The 23,387-nt window shown below is 41.0% G+C and overlaps 1 protein-coding gene across 2 annotated transcripts in view; it reads right to left on the bottom strand.

Moving 5' to 3' along the window:
• Nucleotides 1–23,387, bottom strand: part of GGH (gamma-glutamyl hydrolase) — a 63,127-nt gene that overhangs the window by 20,158 nt on the left and 19,582 nt on the right. For both annotated transcript variants that reach the window (XM_033929809.1, XM_033929808.1), the window contains exons 3-5: nucleotides 11,067–11,117; nucleotides 9,472–9,556; nucleotides 4,633–4,771 (exon numbers count right to left, since the gene is read on the bottom strand). In XM_033929809.1, the coding sequence (XP_033785700.1) occupies nucleotides 4,633–4,771; nucleotides 9,472–9,556; nucleotides 11,067–11,117 (275 nt within the window). The remainder of the gene's footprint in view (nucleotides 1–4,632; nucleotides 4,772–9,471; nucleotides 9,557–11,066; nucleotides 11,118–23,387) is intronic.

Genomic DNA, 23,387 nt, shown 5'->3' with positions numbered 1-23,387 from the left:
CACTCTGAATGCTAAGAAACATAGCTAGAATATGGATAAGACTAGGTTTACTGGTAATATTACAGAAAGCACATGACTGAAAAATCTGTTATCTATTATTATGACCAATAAAATCCAGATAGAGCAGAGGGTAAACCTCTCATACACAAACAAAGTCCCAAAGAGCCACAACCCAATCACGGTTAAATTGAGATAGTCACAAGCAAAAGACCCCAGAAGAAATTACACAAGAAACCAGACTATGGTAGATCGATCAACAACCTTATGACCCGAAAAGTTAAACATAACTCCTCCCCAAACAACTCCTTACTCACGATCCCGATATTAATGCTAGATCCCTGATAAACAAAACAGACTTAATCAGGGACTGGCTAATGCAATACAAATCAAGTTTATTACTACTAACTGAAACCTGGTTGCAATTACAGGATATCCCAGTAATGAGTCCTTCTCCCATATGGATATAAAATACTATATCTATGCAGAAAGAAAAACGGGAGGAGGGGTAGCAATAATTATTGCTAAAATTTTAGTCTGCATGATATCGGATGACTGAAAACTAATATGTGATATTATCTCACTTTTTATGCTGATTCCAGAACTGTTCTTAGTTTTCTTCTATCACTTAACAGTTTTTTTCACAATTTTACTTCAAAGATTTACTGCTATGCCAGTAGGCAATGAGTGTTGTTGGAGGGAAATTTCTCAATACAGACCTGTAAGCCTTTAGGATGGCACAACTCTTGCTGCTAGTTGTTATTATGTGACCTTGGAAGTGTTGTTTATCGAAGGGGCGTGGCTTGGCACCGAAGCAGAATGGGGTTTGAATCAATGGCTCTCTCTCCCTTCTCCATCTTTTTTTCCCTAACTAGCAGATTACACATGTATAAAACACAGGCAATTTAGGAGTATTCATTATATGCATATATAGTGAGTATAATATATAAGTTTTAGGATGGCATCTGGAAAGTAAAGTAAGTTGGAGGCTGCTTTCGCAGTGGGCAGTGCCAAGAGACCTAAGCCTGACCTGCCGACACCACTGAAAGCATCAAAAGAACAGGATATTTCACATATCCTAGAACCTCTAATGTCTGAACTGAACTAAATTGATAAAGGAAACCATGTCTAAAATCTCTGCATTACAAGCCGAAGTTGCAAGCCTGTCGCAACACATGGATACATGTAATAAGAGGACTGAGCATCTTGAGCAGCAGGTTTCTGCTATTGAGGATGGATTACAAGGCTGCCAAGCAGACCACAATACAATTGCGCAGATGAAAAAAGATCTGGAGGAGGCTAGTAAGAGAAGATTGAACTAAAAAAAAAGAGGAAAAGTTGTTTATCTGGTGCTTGCATTACCAGTGCTGTTCTCATTTTATTTCTCCATTGTGATTGCAGGTACTACAATGTCTACACACAAGCATATGAACAATTCAAATGTTTTCCGTTACATTTGTGGAAATTATACTGCTTAAGCAAAGAATGGGTATAACAGATTTTGTGAAAAAAGCTTACTATGCTTATTTCTAAAGTGAAACTTAGTGACCAGGATAAGGCATGGGCGCCAAAGAAAGTTTGCCGTTATTGTGTTGAGAGGTTAAGATTGTGGACAAAAGGAAAGAAAACATACATGCCATTTGCAATTCCTATAGTGTAGAGGGAGCCTAAAGACCACCTTAATGACTGTTACTTCTGTTTAGTTATGTTCAAGGGTGAAATTCGAAAAATAAGAACCAAATTGTGCATCCAATCATTCCTTCAGCCATTAGGCCAGTTCCACATGGAGAAGACCTAAATGCTCCTCTTCCTCCAGCTGTTTTAGAAAACCTGGCAGAAGATGATGTTGAAAGTGAACTTGACGCAATCACCAAAGACGATACTGATGATGTGTACCAGCTTGAATACGACTTTACTCCACAACAGTTCTCTCAGAGAGAACTTAATGATCTAGTACATGATTTGAATTTGCCTAAGGAATCTGCAGAACTACTTGGCTCCCGGCTTAAAAGTAAGACTCTTCTGGAACCGGGAACACATTACCATATTTTCACCCATATACCGCGCACCCGTGTAAAACGCGCAAACGGGTATAGCGCGCGGGGAACACACATTTATGTTAAAAAAAATTTAATATAGCGCGCACACGCGTATACCGCGCATGCTAAAACCTCCTCCCACCTACTCCGAACCGGCATCCTCCCCCCCGCTCGCTTACCCGTGTTTTACAACTTTTTTTTTTCAATCCAATCCGGCACCCCCCCTGCGAACCGGCATCCTCCCCCCCGCTCGCGTCGCCCCCCCCCCTCCCCCGCGATCCTACATCCCCCCCAGCACCGCAAAACATCTCTTACCCGATTGGGCACCGGCACTGGCACCAGCACCAATGCACAGGATGTGCCAGTGCCAGTGCCCGAAGATCCTCCCTCGTTGGTTTGGGCTGGGCTGGGCGGTGCTGTGCGGGAGAGATCCTCCTTCTTCCTGCGCCGGGCTGGACTAGGCTTTGAGCATTTGCGCATGCTCAAAGCCTTCTGATCTCGCTCTCTCGCTCTCTCTCTCCCGCACTGCACCGCCCAGCCCAGCCCAAACCAACGAGGGAGGATCTTCGGGCACTGGCACTGGCACATCCTGTGCATTGGTGCTGGTGCCAGTGCCCAATCGGGTAAGAGATGTTTTGCGGTGCTGGGGGGGATGTAGGATCACGAGGGAGGGAGGTGACGCGAGCGGGGGGGGGGGAGGATGCCAGTTCGCAGAGGGGATGCCGATCGGATTGAAAAAAAAAAGTTGTAAAACGTGCTCACACGTATAACGCGCACGGTTATGCACGGTTTGTAAAATCGTATAACGCGCGCCTTATATGCGTGAAAATACGGTACTCATGGTACAGACACAGAGAAAAAGAACTAGTTCCTTTATTCTCACATAACAATTCCTTGGTTTACTGGAATAACATAAATGAATTAATGCACGTCTATGGCACTGAACATGATCCTACTCAGTGGAGATTTTTTATAGACTCAAAGAGGAGCATCAAAGCCATGTTACTGCATAATGGGAATGTGTATGGGTCCATTCCTGTGGCCCATTCAGTTCAAATGAAAGAGACATTCGAGAACATGAAGCTACTTTTAACAAGTATCCAGTATGAGGAACACAAATGGCTTATCTGCGGTGACTTCAATATAGGAATACTATTAGGACAACAAACTAAGTTCACAAAAATGCCTTGTTTTCTATGTGAATGGGACAGTTGGGCAAAGCAAAGATATTGGAGTGTGAGTTTGGCCAGAGCGGCAAAATTTTGTGCCTGGAACTAAAACATCCTGCATGAAAAGCTTGTAGACCCCCAAAAAGTCCTGCTTCCAACACTATACATCAAATTGGGCATGATGAAGCAGTTTGTAAGGGCTCTACCACAGGATAGGCCCTGCTTAAAGTACCTTCTAAGAAATTTCCCTTCATCACACAAGAAAAACTGAAAGCTGGAATTTTTGTTGGTCCTCAAATACAGAAACTGATGAAGGATGAAGATTTTGATAAAACAATAAATGAGAGAGCAAAAGAAGCATGGACCGCCTTCCGATCTATTACTGAAAACTTTCTAGGGAATAGCAAAGATCTTAATTACAGGGCCATTGTTGAAACAATGTTGGAAAATTTCAGTTAGTTGGGTTGTAACATGAGTGTAAAAGTTTACTTTCTACATTTCCATATCAACTACTTTCCGGAAAATCTGGGACATTATAGTGAAGAGCAAGGTGAACATTTTCACCAAGATATTAAGGAGATGGAGAGACGGTATCAGGGGGAGATGAAATGAAACTATGATGGCCGACTACTGTTGGATGTTGAAGAAGGACAGTCAAGATTTTCAAGGATCTGCAAGGAAGTCAAAGAGGAGAAAGTTTGAAATTTAATGGAACACTGCTTTTAGTTTTGTTACAGGGTAGTCATGAAATAAATTAAGGCAGTTCTTTACTGTAAATGCATTTGTAATAAAAATTGACCTCGTGTGAAATGTTGTTTGAATACATTTGTGCTTACTGTAGTTAAAATCGTGAAAATATAACTTCTTATTTTATGTAAAAACCCGACGTGATAGGCAAAAATGGACATCATTTCTAGGATCAGCATGCAAAATTGATTCAAGAACAACTACTTTTAAGAAATCATCTGAGTAAAAGTTTTAAAATGCAAAAATTGGATGAAAAACTTCACAACCAAGATAAAACCCTCGCCATCAACAAATGGAATAAGAACATCGAAGAAGTACTAGATGAAATATACCCTAAAAGAGTGAAAAAAAATCATAAAAGAAACTCCCTCCTAGTTCACAGAGCTATCACTGAAATGGGAATGCAGGGTCCTAGAAAGAAAAGTTAGAGCTACAGCCTTAGCACCTTGGGTTCAAGTCCAGCATTGCCCCTTGTAACCCTGAATCAAACCAGTCTTTTTTGCCATCATTTACTCGACTACTATGTAATACTTTCTCTAGATTTTTTTTCTCTGTTTTCTTGTTACTCCATCTTCTCAAACCTCTATAGCCTTTTAAAAAATTCCTTAAAAGAACATTTGGTTTTCTGGATTCCATCTACCACTAGTTGCAAGAATGTTAAAATGTATATGAGCACTCACTTGTAGTGAAGTTCAGAGGCAGGGTAATATTTTCTGTGTCCGTCATCGTCAGGAGAAGCTGATCACTGGTAAGAACTGTTAGCTGTTCAAACCCAAGACATGTCCCCCACACAGGAAAATAGTCACCTGCATCATTTGCCTAAAAGAAGTAAGTTAAATATCAAACCACAACCAAAAACAGTGAAAAGTGGATCATCTAAAGTTTTGGGATGAAACAGTGAGAGTGCTCTATGGTCTAAAGAAATAGAATCACATTTATAAGATCTTCACTAGTTGTACCTCTTGATGGGGTCCAATTCAAAATCTTGTTTTGATTTAAAAATTTTAAATGGCCCGGTATCATCATATGACTCTTAATTACTCTGCCGCCCAAGAAAAAGTTTTACATTCCAAATGCTTAATTTCATATTTTCCTAAAACCACAGGTATCAAATTAAAAAAATTACGGACTTCTGGGTTTGGTTAGCAGATAGCATCTGTTTGGAATACTTTCCTGGTCTCTGAGAAATTTAACTGATTACTTGTCATTTCATTACGATTTGAAAACTTTAAAATTCTCTTTGATGGCATAATTTATGGATTTTCTTTCCTGTAATATTGTAACTATTGAAGGGCTCCCTTTACTAAACCGTTGAAGAGCATTTACCTCACCGGCATGCGGTAAAAAGCTCTTCCATGATTTAGTAAAACCCAGCGTATGGCTTGTAATTTGCCTCAGGGATTCTCAATCCAGTTCTTGGGATACACCTAGCCAATCAGGTTTTCAGAATACCCAAAATGAATATGTATTAAATAAATTGCACTATTACTATCCATTCAATCGTGTGCGACCCTTGGATACTCGGTAGGCCAATCCTTACCATGCTTCCCTGTTTTCTACGGCTTCTACCAATTGCTTGATGTTCATTCCCATGTCATTCTTGATGGTATCCAGCCAATGGGCCTTTGGTCTCCCCTGCTTCCTTTTACCACTGACCATTCTGAGTAGCACCTCCTTTTCTAATAAATTCACCCTCATCAAATGTCCAAAATAGGTCAGTTTCTGTCTGGTAATCTTGCCTTCCAGGGACAACTCTGAGTTTATATGATCAAGAACATCTTTGTTGGTGATCCTAGCTATCCATGGGATTCATAGTATAAAGGTAGTGCATTTAAAATATCTCATATGTATTCATTGTGGGTATCCTGAAAACCTGATAAGCTAGGTGTATCCCAAGGACTGGGTTGAAAACCAATGTACTTTTGTAAGAAAGAATAGACCAGTATTTCCCAAGATGGTACTGGAGTACCTCCTTGCCTCCAAAATAGCAGCAGCAGCAATGCTCTGAACAGACTGCTTTTGCGGCATTCCCCGCCGGGGCCTTCCTTCTGCCGCATCACTGATGACATCATCACACAGCAGAAGGAAGGCCCCGGCAGGAAAGATGCAAATCTTACCTGACAGCCCTTCAGTTATATTGCTTATAAAAATGTTAAAAAGAACAGGCCCAAGAACAGAACCTTGAGGCACACCACTGGTAACATCCCTTTCCTCAAAGTGATCTCCATTGACCACTGCCCTCTTGTCATCTTCCACTCAACCAGTTCCTGACCCAGCCCTCCACTTTGGGGCCCATACAAATCAATTTCTGGTACACCCCTTGGCACTTACCACACACTAATGTCTGTTAATATGCACTAAGTTTTGGCTGGTAGGGATAAAGTGCCCTCACCAGCCATGAATTTGTTGCCACAGTGTTGGAGGGGCTTTGAGCCTGATGTGGAGGGGGCCCAGGCCCCCAAAGTCCCTCTGTAGCTACACCACTGGTACCGCCCATAGGTATAAAATAGAATCTGCGGCCTATAAGCATTGGAGTATTTACCTCGCCAGCCAGTGCTAAAATGCTCTAACACGACATGATAAAAGGAGGCCCATAATTTTAAATAGTGAGATATTGAAATTAGCATATATTTATGGAGTCTAGAAGCCATAAATTACTTTGTTACTTGTATCTGTTATTAAAGGAAAAGCTAAATTTCAGTTAGAGGTTAGTAAAAGTGAAGTGTGGATGTGTTTCTCAAATAATGGCTAATATCGCATGGGCTAAAAAAAACTCCTGGTCCTGGAAAACTGATTCATTACATGCTAGTTTCTGTGTACCACTAAGTCAGTGTCCCTTAGTTTAAAATGGGCCAGCAGCCACAGCTCAGGCTGAAATAGCACACACCCATACCAGACTGTAGAACCTGTGTGGCAAGTCAGTACCCTACAATGCTAATTTACTAACTCAGTGCCAGAGAATGTTGGGCTGTAAGTATGTTAAATACTAGGCAGACAAGGACACATGAAGGGCAATTCTATTAAAAGCAATCACTTAAATAGGTGTGTGCCTAAATGGCAGTGTCAAAAACTACACATGTACTCTATAAATGGTGTCATTACAGAACAGGTACACTTATTTATTTACTTGGGTAGTTTTATTTCTCATCCTCCCCAATGAGCTCAGAATGGGTAACAAGGATGATATACATAAAACATAGACAAACAAATTATGAATTTACATTTCTACAGTAATGTTAGATATACAGAGTCAAGTTTAGCATATAATTTGGTATCGGTAACATTGAATATTGCTACTCCTTGGGTTTTGGCCTGGTACTAGTGACCTGGATTGGGCACCGTGAGGACAGGCTGCTGGGCTTGATGGACCATGGGTCTGAACCAGTAAGGCTATTCTTATGGTCTTATGTTATACACCAAAAAGATCTTTCCGTTCTGAGAATTTAGCCTTATTGAAGACATCTGTGAACCCAAGACTTGTCGAGACTGGTAAAAAGATTTTCTGCTGTGCAGGAGTTAAGTTATGGAACTCCTTGGTGGGTGAGATACGAAATTGCTGTGAAAAAGGCAGGTTTAGAAAATTCCTTGAGACGCAGCTATTCGTAGATGCCTTTTTTAAGTTATTTCTGGTAAACTCGATGAATTATCCATGCTCTTTATTGTCCACATTATGGTATTTTTCTGAGGATTGCTTGTATGTCAATTTTATCACTTGTCTATTTTATTATGTAATTGTTTATCAAGTGTTTATTTTAAATATTGTGTATGTAAATTATGTAAACTGTTTAGTGTTAAACGGTATATAAATTTTTAGAATAAATAAATAAATGTTCATACGGTTATTTCCATCTTCCATAATACAGTCAAACTTCGGTTTGCGAGTAACCCGGTTTGCGAGTGTTTTGCAAGACGAGCAAAACATTCTTGCAAATCTTGTCTCGCAAACCGAGTGTTGACTCGATTTGCGAGCACCCCCACCCCCCCCGCACGCAAACCGGCAACCCCCGCCCGAACAACTTCAAACTTACCCCCTGTCTGGCACCGGCACACAGCCCACAGGACATGCCTGTGCCGCTTGAAGAAGTTCCTGCCTCTTGCTGGGCCTTGAGCATGCTTCTGCGCATGCTCAAGGCCTTCTAGTTCTCCCTCTCGCCGAGATTCTTGGAATAGCGCGCGCTACATTGCTGTGCGCGCTAGACCTTGATGCCAGCATTGAGCTGGCGTTAGTTCTAGAAGTGTCGCGCACGGTAATTTCCTGCATGTGCTGAAAACGCTAGCGCATCTTAGTAAAAGGAGCCCTAAGGCGTGCTAGCTGTTTTAGTGTGTGTTAAATATTAGACGCGCCTTAGTAAAAGGACCCCCATGTTACTATGTACATTTTATTTATATTTGGGGGTTTAAATAAAAATGGCTAAATATAACTTTTTCTGACATTTTTTTGTTTAGGGTTGTTACTGTTTTATTTTATTTTGATATGTTTTTGTTGAGTATTTCTTTTTTTTTTTGTCTTTTCTTTTTTCAGATTGCTTGGGGTGATGGATGGGGGGGGTCACAAATGTTTTTTTGTGGATAAGTTCTTCCAGGAAGAGACTCTTGCTAATTGCTTCCTGAAGAAGCCATGCTAACAGTGAAACATAGACCAATGTAGAAGTGAACCTTAGGGCTCCTTTTATAAAGGTGCGCTAGCATTTTTAAGTGTTCCTCAGTGTTGATACATTTCTTCTACATATTCATTAGAGATATATGAAAACTTGACAAGTTTGCAGGCCTCGAGGATCTTGGCTGGACACCCTCACAGTAACGCTCAGTAAGCAGCGATTTGTGGATATGGTTGGAAGAGGAAATGCAAGGGGGAAGAAAGGGACTGCCTCCTCCTTCCATCCACTATTCACTTCTACTGGTTTACATAATTTTACAAATAAAGACACAGATTTCTAATGGCTGTAAGTTTCATCGCCTAAAGGAAAAAAATAAATAAATCTGAAATTGATGTCATACACTGATGTCTTCAGGTGGGATCTGAAAGTCTTCAAAGCTCATACACTATGGCCCCCTTTTATTAAACTGCAATAGCAGGTTTTAGCACAGGGAGCCGTGCTGAATGGCCCGTGCAGCTCCCGACGCTCATAGAGTTCCTATGGATGTCGGGAGCAGCGCAGGGCGTTCAGCACGGCTCCCTGAGCTAAAAACTGCTATCGCAGATTAATAAAAGGGGGCCTATATCTGAGTTAATCTAATTCTGAATAGTCAATGATAAGATTCATCATCTACAAAAAAAAATCCAGTTTCCTTCATTCCCAGCAAGGCTAATAGCACGATGCACACACAGGAGTCCACATTTTGAAATAATTGGGGGTGCTACCCAACATAAATTACCTCTCTCTTTGCTCAATATTGGGGCAATCTCTAAGAAGACTTCAGCTGCTCACCCTCATAAACCTCCCACAACATTTAAGAAGCAATCTGGCACCAGGCCTCAAGGGCATGAGAAAGAATATCAAATATACTGGCCGATTTACCTGCAGTGCCAGCCGGTAAAATATCCTTGCTACATTAGCGTATTGTGACGTCCTCAGATCAACCCCTCCTCCAGGGAGAAGAATCCTAAAACAGAACAAAGTCTTAATCAGTAGTAAGCTCATTTTCTGCAGACTTCAGAGTTCTCTGTGGCAGTGGTGTACCTAGCATATGTGACATCTGGGGACCATCATTTTTTGATACCCCCCATCTGTATGAAAAACATGATTTTCAGTAACAATCCACACGTCACACAAGAGTGTACCTAGGAAAAGGCAGCATCTTACATACTTCAGTGAGCAGTACATCAATACACCCATTGTAAAACTAAACAAGCCAGACTAGTACAGATCAATCCTACACAGTCAATCCTAACAGAAAACCATGTCTTTTCGAACACAGAAAACACCTTCACCTAGTATGTAATCACAAACTAACCCCTCACCCTTTTACAAAACTGTAGTGTGGTTTTTAGCCACGGTGGCACCAGCTCAGATGCCAACGCTAAAAAATGCTCTACAGTCTTGTAAATGGGGAGCTAGAATAAGAATACATACACAAAAGTTAAACTGAAGCACCAAGACGCTGGACTCTGCATACAATGCAACACCACAGAAACAGCGATGTATCTCCCCTAAAGCAAAAAAATAAATAAATAAATAAATAAATTTTTCTATTGTCTTCTCTGGTTTCTACTTTCCTCATCTTCTTGTCATTCTCTTCCTTTCATCCATTGTCTACCCTCTCTCTGCCCCTTCTATACGGCATCTTCTCTCCTTCTATTCCCCTTCCAGAAACTTTATGCCTCCCCCTTCCATCACCCCCATCTTCTTCCCTTCCCTCCTCCAATGGTCTAGCATCTCTCTCCTCTCCTTCCCTCTCCCACACCCCAATGGTCTGGCATTTCACTCTCTCCTCTCCCTTCCCCCCACTTTCATTAGCACCTGCCCCCTTTCTTTCCCTCTAACCGAATTCCATGCAGTATCCTTCCCCCTTATGTCTCTTTCCCCTTTCCCTGCACACCTATTCCATCAGAATCGCAAGGAGCAGCATGGGATTTGAATCCATAACTTCAGGGAGCTGAGACTGCAGCCCTAACCACTACCCCACACTCTCCTTTCCCTTTTGAATTTTACTTAATAATTTTCTCTTCATTTGTACATTTTCAAGTCTGGATTTAGGACCTCTCAGAACTATAAACTCATCCCAAAATGAAAATGTTTATGTCAAGCTGACCAGACAGTTCAGTGGTAGCACTGTGAGCTCTGGATTCAACTTCCATGTTTGGTTTTGTCTCCTTGAGATGGGGGTATTGTAAAGCTTACACTGTACAGTTCATGAAATGAGTGCACTTTGTGTCTATGAAGCATCAGCATTCTGGGGCCAACCCGGGCTGCATTGCACTGGGGCAATTTTTTTGTCATAGGGCTTTCAGCCGGTAACCTACCTGTAGAACTTTATGGACCTACATGCTTAGAAACTAATATTACTTGCCCACAATAAAGATATAAAAACTAATCTGAAGATACTATTGGTACTTACAGATAAATATAATACCAAATTGAGACCATGCATGAGCCATGTGTACAAAACTTACCCATTAATAGAATAGAAAATGTGTTCATACTCTTCATCAGTAAGGTTTAGTCTAAAAAAGAAAAGAAGACTGCATCTTTGAACTGTATAACCAAAAGATATATAGTGCTTTTGAGCACAGAAGCTCTGAGCACCAAATAATATTCTGGATGATCAAAGGCATGCACAGTTTACCAATAGATCAATACATAATGGCTGCAAGATAAAAGCATCATGTAGGCCAGCATTAGGGGAGTAAAAAAAGGGCAATTGTCCTGGCCCCCCATGCTACAAAGGGCCTCAAATCTGTATGAAGCTGCAGGAGATAAAGACTATTGGTTGCCCCGGGCCCTGACATGCTTAAACCAGCCCTGACATCACTTAGTTCTCCTAATGTGACCTTCGGATCTATCTCCCCAACTCAATCTTCGTCTCTACCTCAAATGTTACCAGCCCTTACCAACTCCATGAATTCCATGTGTGTTATTGCTAAATGTAGTACACCATTTGTGGCACTGGATGTGTCTGTCTCAGCTTATGTGTCTTCGTATCCTGTACCTATTCTGCTAGATGAGGCAGAATCTTTACTGATGAAGTACTTCCTGTATGTGTGAGCAGAGGTTTAGAAATGGAGGGTGATCTATCATCAAAAGATTCCTGGAATCTCCAGATCTGTTACTGCTTCCTTATATTTAAAGTTTAAATGTATTTTGTTTGAAATAGATATTTAATGTATTTTGTTTGAAATAGATTTCCATGGAACTTCTGTGGTCCATATCTTGAATATGGATGCAAGTACTGGATTGGAGTGGACTCTGATGGCAATTTCAGTAGCTGGGAATTAAAGCCGATGCAGGAAGACTTCGACAGTCTGTGCTCCAAAAATGGCAAAGAAAAATCAGATCAAGTATGCATATTTTATATCACATTCATAGTGAGTGTGGTTGATAGGAGAGAGGAAAACATTTTAGGGTTGAAGTTAGTAAACAAGGGGCTCCTTTTACAAAGCTGCATTAGGCTTTTTTATTTTTTATTTTTTAAATCGCTGGCCACAGCGGTATTAGCTCCAACGCTCATAGAATTCCACGGCTTCGTAAAAGAGAGGGAAAATGTTGATAGAAACAAGTTGTTTTGGTTTAATCAAGTATTGACAATGGATGCGACTATGCTGCGGTCATACTTATTTAAAACTACTCATCTGGAGGATGTGACATCATCAACGGGTATGGCCACTCAAGGGGAAAAAGGATTGTGACTTGTCACCTTTTTGTAGTTTTACAACCACACTCAAAAGTGGTACTTCAAGCATATCTGTCCTGGTGGGCTCACGGTCTATCTAATGTACCTGGGGCAGTGGAGGATTAAGTGACTTGCCCAGGGTCACAAGGAGCAGCACAGGGTTTGGACCAACAACCTCAGGGTGCTGAGGCTGTAGCTCTAACCCAGGGATCTCAAAGTCCCTCCTTGAGGGCCGCAATCCAGTCGGGTTTTCAGGATTTCCCTAATGAATATGCATTGAAAGCAGTGCATGCACATAGATCTCATGCATATTCATTGGGGAAATCCTGAAAACCCGACTGAATTGCGGCCCTCAAGGAGGGACTTTGAGACCCTTGCTCTAACCAATATGCCAAGTTTCAAGTTTTATTAATGCTTGATAAATCGCCTATTTAATTTCCTAAGCGATGTACAATACAAATTAAAATATAACAACTAATCTATATATATAAAATCGGAGGTATGTATGTGTGTATGTGCCACGATCACGCAAAAACGGCTTGACCGATTTGAACGAAACTTGGTATGCAGATCCCTCACTACCTGGGTTGATATGTTCTGGGGGTCTCGCGGCCCACCTGCACACGTGGGCGGAGCTACAAACAGAAAATCAGATTTCACCCATTCATGTCAATGGAAAAATGTAAAAAGCTGCCATTCTCACAGTAATTCACAAACGGCTTGACCGATTTGAACGAAACTTGGTATGCAGATCCCTCACTACCTGGGGTGATATGTTCTGGGGGTCTCGCGGCCCACCTGCACACGTGGGCGGAGCTACAAACAGAAAATCAGATTTCACCCATTCATGTCAATGGAAAAATGTAAAAAGCTGCCATTCTCACAGTAATTCACAAACGGCTTGACCGATTTGAACGAAACTTGGTATGCAGATCCCTCACTACCTGGGGTGATATGTTCTGGGGGTCTCGCGGCCCACCTGCACACGTGGGCGGAGCTACAAACAGAAAATCAGATTTCACCCATTCATGTCAATGGAAAAATGTAAAAAGCTGCCATTCTCACAGTAATTCAAAAACGGCTTGACCGATTTGAACGAAACTTGGTATGCAGATCCCTCACTACCTGGGATGATATGTTCTGGGGGTCTCGCGGCCCACCTGCACACGTGGGCGGAGCTACAAACAGAACATCAGATTTCACCCATTCAGTCAATGGAAAAAAAGTAAAAAGCTGCCATTCTCACAGTAATTCAAAAACGGCTTGACCGATTTGAACGAAACTTGGTATGCAGATCCCTCACTACCTGGGGTGATATGTTCTGGGGGTCTCGCGGCCCCTCTGCACACGTGGGCGGAGCTACAAACAGAAAATCAGATTTCACCCATTCATGTCAATGGAAAAAATGTAAAAAGCTGCCATTCTCACAGTACATCAAAAACGGCTTGACCGATTTGAACGAAACTTGGTATGCAGATCCCTCACTACCAGGGGTGATATGTTCTGGGGGTCTCTCGGCCCACAACTCTATGTTGCTTGCTCAAGGGTGGGTTCACCCAACAATTTATATGTTCTTGCTTCTGAAGGTGAAACTAAAAATGTTGTTTATAATCATGTTTTGCGTTAGTTGTATTGTATTCATTTTGTCAAATATTTCACATTATAATTTGAATATTGTACTTTTTATTAAGCTGTAAAAAAATAATTTCATTCACCACTATAAAGTATCTTTATTTGAATCCGTTTACTGTTTTATTGCTATAATTAAATACCCGTGCAACGCTGGGGCATCAGCTATATATATATATATATATAAAATCAGATGTATGTATGTATGTTCCAGCATAACTCCGAAACGCATGGACAGATTTCAACCAAACTTGGTATACATATCAATTGCTATCTGGGAAAAAAATACTGTGGGGGTGGGAAGGGGATGACATGTAAAGACTCATCGAAAAAGACAGATATTGCTTTGACCAATGGTGTGAAGCTTGGGGAATGATGTCACACAGTCAGAATGATGTCACAGTCAACAGTATATAAGGAAGTGCCGCTGTGGTGTGATGTGGTTAAGCCGAAACTGAAAATTTGTGTGATGTTAATCCTCAAGTGAATGTTCCTGAAGGGAATTTATATCCGGGCAACGCCGGGTGATCAGCTAGTACAATAATAAATAAAAGACAAGCTAAATAAGACGATACACGAATAGGGAAGGAAAAAAAGGGAGAAATTACAATTTCTTTTCAGGAGTTGAAGAACATATAAAGGAAAATAACATAAGGGGAATAGGACTTTAAAATAGCAAGTTAAAAGAAATTTTGGTTGAGAAAATCATAGATTAAAAGCATCTTTGAAGAGATAAGTTTTTAAGGATTTTTTAAAGGAGACAAGGTCTTTTTCGTTTCTAATAAATTGAGGAGTGGAGTTCCATAGAAGAGGTGCTATGACTGAAAACATATCCTGTCTTCTGGTTCCGATTATTTTCAAAGATGGAACTGTTAATAAATTATTGGAGGATGATCGAAGAGTCCTAGCTGCATTGTATGGAATAAGCATCCGGGTAATGAACTATGGTTCCTTGTAAGTTAGGGTTTTGGAAATTAGAATTAGTATTTTGAATGCGATTCGATGGCTTATTGGAAGCCAATGTGACTCAATCATTAGAGGTAACATGATCAAATTTTTTTGCTTTATGTATTAGTTTAATTGCAGTATTCTAAATAATTTGTAACCTTTTTTTTTCTTTTTGTGAAATGTTAAAGAAGAGTGAGTTACAATAGTCGATTTTGGAGATGATCAGAGAGTGAATCAGTATATTAATAGACTTAGGTTCAAGAAATTTAGCTATAGAGCGTATCATGCGTAATTTTAAAAAACATGATTTAATTGTGTGCCCTATATGCTCATGAAATGAGAGCTTATCATCAATGATGATGCCCAAAATTTTTAATGAAGGGATAATATCAAGTGGGGAATTGTCTAAAATAAAAGTGGAACTTAAAGAGATATCCTTTTTCCAAGTGAATAGCATTGTTTTGGTTTTTTTTATATTTAATGCTAGTCGGTTTTTATCAAGCCATTTTTTTATTTGCTCAAGTTTATTGTTTATTACCTGAATTTCGTTAATATTACTCGGGTCTAAAGGATGGAGTAGTTGAATGTCGTCGGCATAGGCAAAAACTGTAAAACCGACGAATTGACATAAGCTTAAGAATGGTGATAGAAAGATATTGAATAAAAGAGGTGATAAAATGGAACCTTGAGGAATACCGAAAGTTGATGTAAATAGTTTAGATTGTTCGTTATTAAAATGAACAGTTGATGAGCAATTAGAAAGAAAAGATGAAAACCATTTGAGAACTTGATCGGTGATGCCGAAAGATTCAAGTCGATCTAACAGTAGGGAATGATCGATGGTGTCAAAGGCCGCCGATAAATCTAGTGAAAAGAGAGCAACTGATTTATGGTGGTCTAAGAAATAATGGATATTATTTGTCAGGCCGATTAATGAAAGTTCGGTATTGTAAAACTTCTGGAAAACTGTTTGATTGGGATGAAGTGCGTTTGAAGCTTCAATAAAGTCTGAAAGTTGGTTGAAGACCAATCTTTCGGTTACTTTAGCTAGGAACGGAATATTGGCTATAGGGCGATAGTTAGAAACTTCTTCTGAGCTGGCTTTATGATCTTTTGGTATAGGTATAATTATGGCAGATTTCCAGGATTGTGGAACATAAGCAGTAACTAAACTTTTTTGAACAAGTGAGTGAATAATTGGACCAAAGCAGGAGAAAAATTTTTTCAAGTAGAATGGAGGCATAATTTCTGAGCGCGTAGCTTTTAGATTGGTTTTTTGAATGGTGAATTTGATATCCATTAAAGTAGGTATCCTGAATTTAGAGCATTTAGAGATTAAAGCAGATTCCAAGTTGCAATCATTTTCATTGGAGGTGGATGAATTTTTCTGAAAAGATTTACGGATTTTATTAATTTTTAAGCAGAAGTAATTTGCAAGTTCTTGGGCTGAAAGATTAATTTTTAGTTTGTTATATTTTCTTTGTGTTGAAGGTACAATAGATTTTAGAATGGAATACAACATGGATGGATTTTTTGCTTTTGATATTTTTGTACTATAGTAATTAGTTTTAGCTTGATTAATTTTCATTTTATAGAATGTAGCCTGTTCCTTGTAATTTTGAAGATTTATGTCTGACTTATTATGTCGCCACACTATCCTCTCCTAAGAGAGAAGCTAGAGGGCAAAGAGATGAAATACTCCTGAAACATTTTAATCTGACCAAGCTTGCCAAAGGAGTGAGTGCAAGTAACCCTCATGAACACTGTGAAGCAGTTGGCGAAGTCCAGGTATAAAGAATTGAGTGATGCAAGACTTGCATTAGGTGTGCTGCGTGGATAAAAACTAAGCCCTAATATGGTACCTGATAGCACGGGGACAGATGAACAGCACAATGAGTACACAGAGCATTTGGAGGTGGCATTCACAAAATCAGATATTCAGGATTAGATGGCAGAATTAAAAAAAGGCGATGCAGACCATCCATGATGAAATTACTGCTGTGACACAACATCAAAGACCAGGGACAGAGACTAAATATGGTTGATAAATCGGCAGAATGGAACAGTGTGGATGTGTATGCCTTGCACAAAAAGACTGAGCTTATAGAAAGGGTTTAAAAATAACTAGAAAACTGTTTGGAGATCTTGGACAATAGATCTCAGGATGTTAACCTGTGGTTTCAGGACATACCAGAGCAAAATACTGGCAAGGACCGTGTAGCAATAGTGGAAGAGGTATGTAAAGGTTTATGGTCCCAGAGTATGAAAGAAGGGAGTTTTTCTCCCAAGATCAAACTAGAAAGGGTCCATCAGAGTCTGGGTGTTAGAAAAGATCATAGCCCCAAGGACATTATAGCAAGTTTCCATAGCTATATGTTGAAAGAGATACTGTAGCAGAACTATAGATTGGATCTATAGGATTTGAAGAGCGTCACACATTGCAAAAGAAAGCAAGAGATGAGTGGTAACTAATTATCTGAAATCTGCACTACTGTGCTATTAATTACTGTTAAAGGTTCCTTTAGAGTTCAAAAAGGAGAAAGCGGCATAGCAAGCACTTAAGGACTTGGGGTCTAATAACTCCTGAGAGACAAGTTATCACCTCTTCAAAGAATACCTCTTAGAGCACTGCATGGCAGAGAGTCCAAAATAGAGGGCAAAGACAGCAAAGAACCCTACAGTTCATGGGACTCCCTTGGCTGCTGCTGGATTCAAAGTCTAGGATGTGACTCTCAGTCTTATATAGCACAGAAAGTACTGAATTGAGTTGTTTTACAAGTCTTGTCTTACAAGTCTTGTCTTACAAGTCTGTCTCACACATACACACTGCTGTTTCTGTAGTAAACAACAGGTGTCCCACTTATCTAACAGCTGGAATGTTGGCCACTGCTCGAACCCTTCCTTATCACTGTACCATGAGAATCCTTTTTCATTAATAAAGTTAAAAGCAGACATGAAATACCACAGGAAAACACCTGTAATATGCCCTGAAAGTTTGGCACAGATACAGAGAGTTAAAACAATAATTGAAGCAGACGTGAAGATTCACAAACAAGTAGCCAAAATGGCCACATATGCCATGCCCTGGCCAGCCATAGGCATAACAACTCAGTATGGACATAGCACCATGAATCAACAAAAGGTTTATAAATGGGTAAAAAAGTTTTAAAGTGGGAAAAACAGGAGTAACCACTGAAGGTCATTCTGGTCTGCACACAAAAGCACGTTGACAGGGTGGATGCCTTAATTAGAGAAGACTGACGGATAATGGTGTCTCAATTGGCTGCATTTGGATATCAGCTGTGGATCTGCATTTGCCATAATGTATAATGACTTGGGATACATGAAAGTTTGCGCACCATGGGTTCACAAATAGCTTACAAATCTGCACCAGCAAGTGTGTGGAGATTGTGACCCGGTTTCTAAGATAGTATGAAGAAAATCCGAATATTCAGGAGAGAAATGTCACCAGCAATGAGACATGGGTGCATCACTATGACCTGGAGAGCAAAAGACAAAGCATGGAGCGAAGTAAAAATTCAAATGTCAGCCCTCCAAGAAAATCATGTTAACCTTCTGGCACATTTCCAAGCACCCGGGCAAATAGTGAACAGTGAAAATTACTGTGCATTGCTGAGAAATAATCTTAAACCTGCAATTTGCAGCAAAAGAAGAGAAATGTTGTCCAAAACAGTCTTGCTGCACCATGACAATGTACATACTCATTCAGCTCTTGCATGGGGACTATGTGGAAAAGGATATGTTTAATGGTACACAGTAACTTCTATTAAAGCCGTTAAATGTATTTTGCCTTTACTTCTTGATTTAAAATGTGCTGGATGGTAGCTATGCTTCCGGAGATGCACCTGCAGAGAAGAGACGATCATCCCCTGAAGCATAGACCTTACAGTCAAATATACTGCAGTTATTAGGGAGATAGAAAGAAGGTTGGATTATTGAGTTTTTAAATATTGTTTTTGATATTTTTGTTGTAAACTGCTGTGAACTTGACAGTCCAGGTGGTATATAAGTATTGTTGTATTTTATTGCACTGGAAGTGTCAGTTAAGCTGCATAAGGATTTTGCTTTCATCTTGAAAAAGGAATGTAAGAAGGTGTGTTGCAATTAAAAGCAACCTGCCAGATCAGTTAATAACTTTTATAAATGTCTACATACCTAACCAGGATCAAGTCAAATTCTACCAAAAGAATGATACAGGGTTGATTTTGCTGAAGGGGTGGTAATTTTTGGTGAAATTTCAATCTGGTGGTTGTTCAGCTGGATCATTCCATGGGGGAGGGGAAGTGGAGCTATCAGCATTGTAAACAGTTCCATCAACTAATAAAGAAATTAGACTTAGGTATATTTCGGGAGGCTACGAAATGGAACACAAAACTACAGTATACTAATTATAGTGCACAAAGTGCATTATAACACAAAGTGATATAATTTGGGGGAAAAGAACTCATGCTACGGAGACAACATAGGATTGTTTGTGCCCCAGCTTGTCACTAAACTGCCAAGGCCTGGGAAGGGCCCATAGATGGATCAGGGTTGAGGGCTTGTATGTTTGGGACTCTTCTGGTTCAGAATGGACTGCAGTGGTGGCAGGACACCACAGATGAGGGAACAGGCAGCATGCAGGGCAGCAGAGGGGAAAAACTTGAATATAAACCTTTGATTTATATTAAAATTAGCATTCCCCCCTCCCTTTTTTAGGGGAAAATGTTCTCAGTTTATATTCTCATATATATGGCATACAATTAAAATTCACCCATTAGCCAGCAGCCAATTTCAAAACACAGGTGCTAATGTGGCCAAAACAACTGAAGTTGATTGCAGCAAAAACAAAGCATTGAGCGAAATGCAGGAAAAAGTCACTGAGCATAAATACATATCCATAACCATGTGGCTTTGCTCACCCCGAGGCTAATGATGAGGAGTGCAGGATGAAGGAAGAAAAACATTTAGTTGATTTGTAGTGGATATGGAGAGCAAGGATAAGTAAAGATGACATGCTGCTCACCACCATTTGCTGCATCTCCCCTCTTTTCACCCTCTCTGTTCTCAATTCCATCCTTTCTCCCACTTATACCAGCTGTGGTAGTAATACAGAAATGCTCCACTAGAAGAGACACGCAAAATATGCTGGAGGAGTTCTTGCAGAAATGCTTGGGTCTTTTACACTGCTACTACCCTTTTCAGCCACTATGGCAGTGTCTCTCAAACAGTGTGCCAAGGCACAGTGGTGTGCCACAAGAGATTCCAGAATTTTATTTTAAAAAATTTCCCTCATAAGTATATTAGAATAGATGACATGTACGTCACATGCACAAGAGAGTCTGTCAATGTTATGAGCATCTGTGTGCGTGTGTGTGGGCAGAAGCTTCTCTGACACAACTTCCGGTTGCTTCTGACACAACTTCCGGAAGCTTCACACACACGCGACTGCAGGCGGGCTCGGCCGGCTTCAGCGAGTTACTTTACTAACGCGCCGCAAAGGAAAGGGGGAGGGAGGGAGATTCTTGGGCCGTGCAAGGGGTGCTGAGGTTGGGAAAGGGTAGTGGTGTGGTGGCAGGAAGACGCTGAAGGGGAAGACAGAGTGGGGAGAAGACGTTGAAGGGAAATGGGGAAAAAATGAGGAAGGCAGAGTGGGCAGAAGACGCTGAAGGAAATGGGGATTGGGGAAGACAGAGTGGGTAGAAGATGCTGAAAGGAAATGGGGAAGACAGAGTGGGGAGAAGATGCTGAAGGGAAATGGGGAAGACAGAGTGGGGAAAAGATGCTGAAGGGAATAAATGAGGAAGGCAGAGTGGGCAGAAGACGCTGAAGGAAATGGGGATTGGGGAAGACAGAGTGGGTAGAAGATGCTGAAAGGAAATGGGGAAGACAGAGTGGGGAGAAGATGCTGAAAGGAATAAATGAGGAAGGCAGAGTGGACAGAAGACGCTGAAGGGATATGGGGAAGACAGAGTGGGAAGAAGACACTGAAGGGAAATGAGGAAGACAGAGTGGGGAGAAGACGCTGAAGGGAAATGAGGAAGACAGAGTGGGGAGAAGACGCTGAAGGGAAATGGGGATGACAGAGTGGGGAGAAGACGCTGAAGGGAAATGGGGATGACAGAGTGGGGAGAAGACGCTGAAGGGAAATGGGGAACAGAGAGTGGGGAGAAGACGCTGGAAGGGAAGAAGACAGAGATGCCAGACTATGGGGCAGCGGAGGGAAGAAGATGGGTGTCAGACCAATTGGGGGGGGGGTGAAGGAAGAGGCACAGTAATAGAGCAAATGGAAGATGCTAAGAGAAGACAGACAGTGGATGGAAGGAACTGAATGAGAAGATGAGGAAAGCAGAAACCAGGCAACAAAGGTAGAAAAAAAATTATATTTATTTATTTCCTTTTTTTGCTTTAGGATACAGTAGTATATTAGTTGTGTTGATAAAAATTTATAAACAAAGCCCTGCCAGCTGAACATCTCTTTCTCTAATTCAGCAGCCAGAACTTTGATTTATAAGGAAGGAATAAGCTAAATATTGCAGTACTGAGGCTTGTATGGATGCTGCGGGGATAGTAGTCATGGGGATGGGGCAGGGACAGTGGTCGTGGGGACGGGGCAGGAACAGGGACAAATATTTTCCCCGTGTCATTTTCTAGTTCTGAGCACCCTCACTAAGAGCAGACAGACATGAGGAGGAGAAAGAGGAAGCACCAGAGCAAGAGACACAAAACATTTCTTGTCTTCCTTTCCTTACGATCACTTGCCTCAAACCGGCAATGTGTATTGTGACAGGGAAGCCCCTATCACTGGTTTAAACCAGACCAGCAAAGCAAGCATACCTGTGCCCAAAGAAAGAAACCTGCCCATTAAGGCTGTGCCCAGTCCTAAAGGCAGACAGGTTACAGAAAGGGGGACACTGTAAATGAAAACAAGAGGATCTCTTTACTTCCCTATAATTCCTTTCAAAATCTTAATTCTCAAGCTAAAACCCTTTGCAGGCAGAAAGACACAGCAAGGGTTAAAAAAAGGGGAGGGACTCCAAAGCTACAGAATAAGCCTGAAGCCTCAGCAGGATAAATTAACCTCAGCTGATCTCAGCAGGAGGCAATCAGGAACTCACAGCAGAGAACATCTCCAGGAAAGCAAGACAGGAGGGAGAAAAGATACTCCAGTGCCTGCACTTCTAACACATTCAAAGCTGCTCCAGAGCTCTTAGAAACCCAGCACTGAAACCAAGGTTAGAGGGTGTTGGGAAACAGCCTGGGCAGAAGTACAGTGGTGCCTCACACAACGAACTTAATTGGTTCCAGGAGCAAGTTTGTTATGCGAAAAGTTTGTTATGTGAAACGCGTTTTCCCATAACAATACATGTTTAAAAAAAATAATTCGTTCTGTAGCATAAAAATATGCTAAGATGACATAAAAAAAGATAAATTTTTTTGTTATTATTTTTATTTAGATACATCTAAAAACATAATTGTTTTTTAAAACAACACACATTTTTTAAATTTAAAGACAGACTAAGTAGAGTCTACCGAATCTTGCACATCTTCATCCATTTTCTGCTTTTTGGCCGATGGTTTCATGAAAAACCTGTCCAAAGTCGTTTGTTTTTCTCTTTTCTCCAACATCTGCCGGAAATATTTGCCTTATTTGTCAAAATGGTGGTTTTGCTGAGGCCAAACTCTTTGACGAGGTCACACTGTTTTACCCCACATTCACTCCTTCTAATTATTTCCCGTTTAATTTCAACAGAAATCACCTTCCTGCTTTTTTTAGAAGCCATGATATACTGTATAAACAATAATTTTACAGTGAGAGAGGGCAGAGTCTCAGCGGCAAAAACTGGGACTTAACTGTTCATTTTTTTTTTTTCTAGCATCGGGGAAGCGGCGAGAGTAGCTCCGCTCCCCCAACGCATCAGCAGTAGGCGCCGGGCCCCTGTGAGCCGACGGTCCGCCACTGCACAGGGAGCCAGGCAGAGAGAGGGCAGTTAAGCGCAGTGCCTGCGCGGAAGGATGCAGCTCGGGCGACTTCGTTGTGTGAAACGAAGTTCGTTGTAGGAAGCAAGACATGAAGTTCGTTGTGCGCAGCGTTCGCTGTGCGAGGCGTTCGTTATGCGAGGCACCACTGTACTTTGTAAACTGTTTCATGCAATGGGAAATCACCTATGCTCAGAAGGAGAGGAACTGCCCATGGAGATAGGGCAGATGAGTCAGAGGTGTACAGCAACCCTGAAATGGATTAGGATCCTGAAGCTGTGAGTATGAATGAGGACTGGATGTATGAATGAAAGTCTGTGGGGAAAAAATTACTAAAAGCCTCTAACAAACTATTGTTGCTTAAGAGAGGGAGAGAAATGCTTAGAGGACTTATGAATGTTTCTTGCCTAAATTGTGAGCCTGAGAGACCAGTTAAAAGCCAGCCAGAAGCCTGTCTACCTGGAAAGCATGTTGGTGGGGGTTGGGCACAGGCAGGTCTCTGTTCCATAAAATAAACTTTAAAGGTAGCCCAGAGCCCTGACAGCTA

Source organism: Geotrypetes seraphini, chromosome 2 (assembly GCF_902459505.1).
Source record: "Geotrypetes seraphini chromosome 2, aGeoSer1.1, whole genome shotgun sequence".
Classification (NCBI taxonomy): Eukaryota; Metazoa; Chordata; class Amphibia; order Gymnophiona; family Dermophiidae; genus Geotrypetes; species Geotrypetes seraphini.
This window is presented reverse-complemented; position numbering and strand designations above follow the sequence as displayed.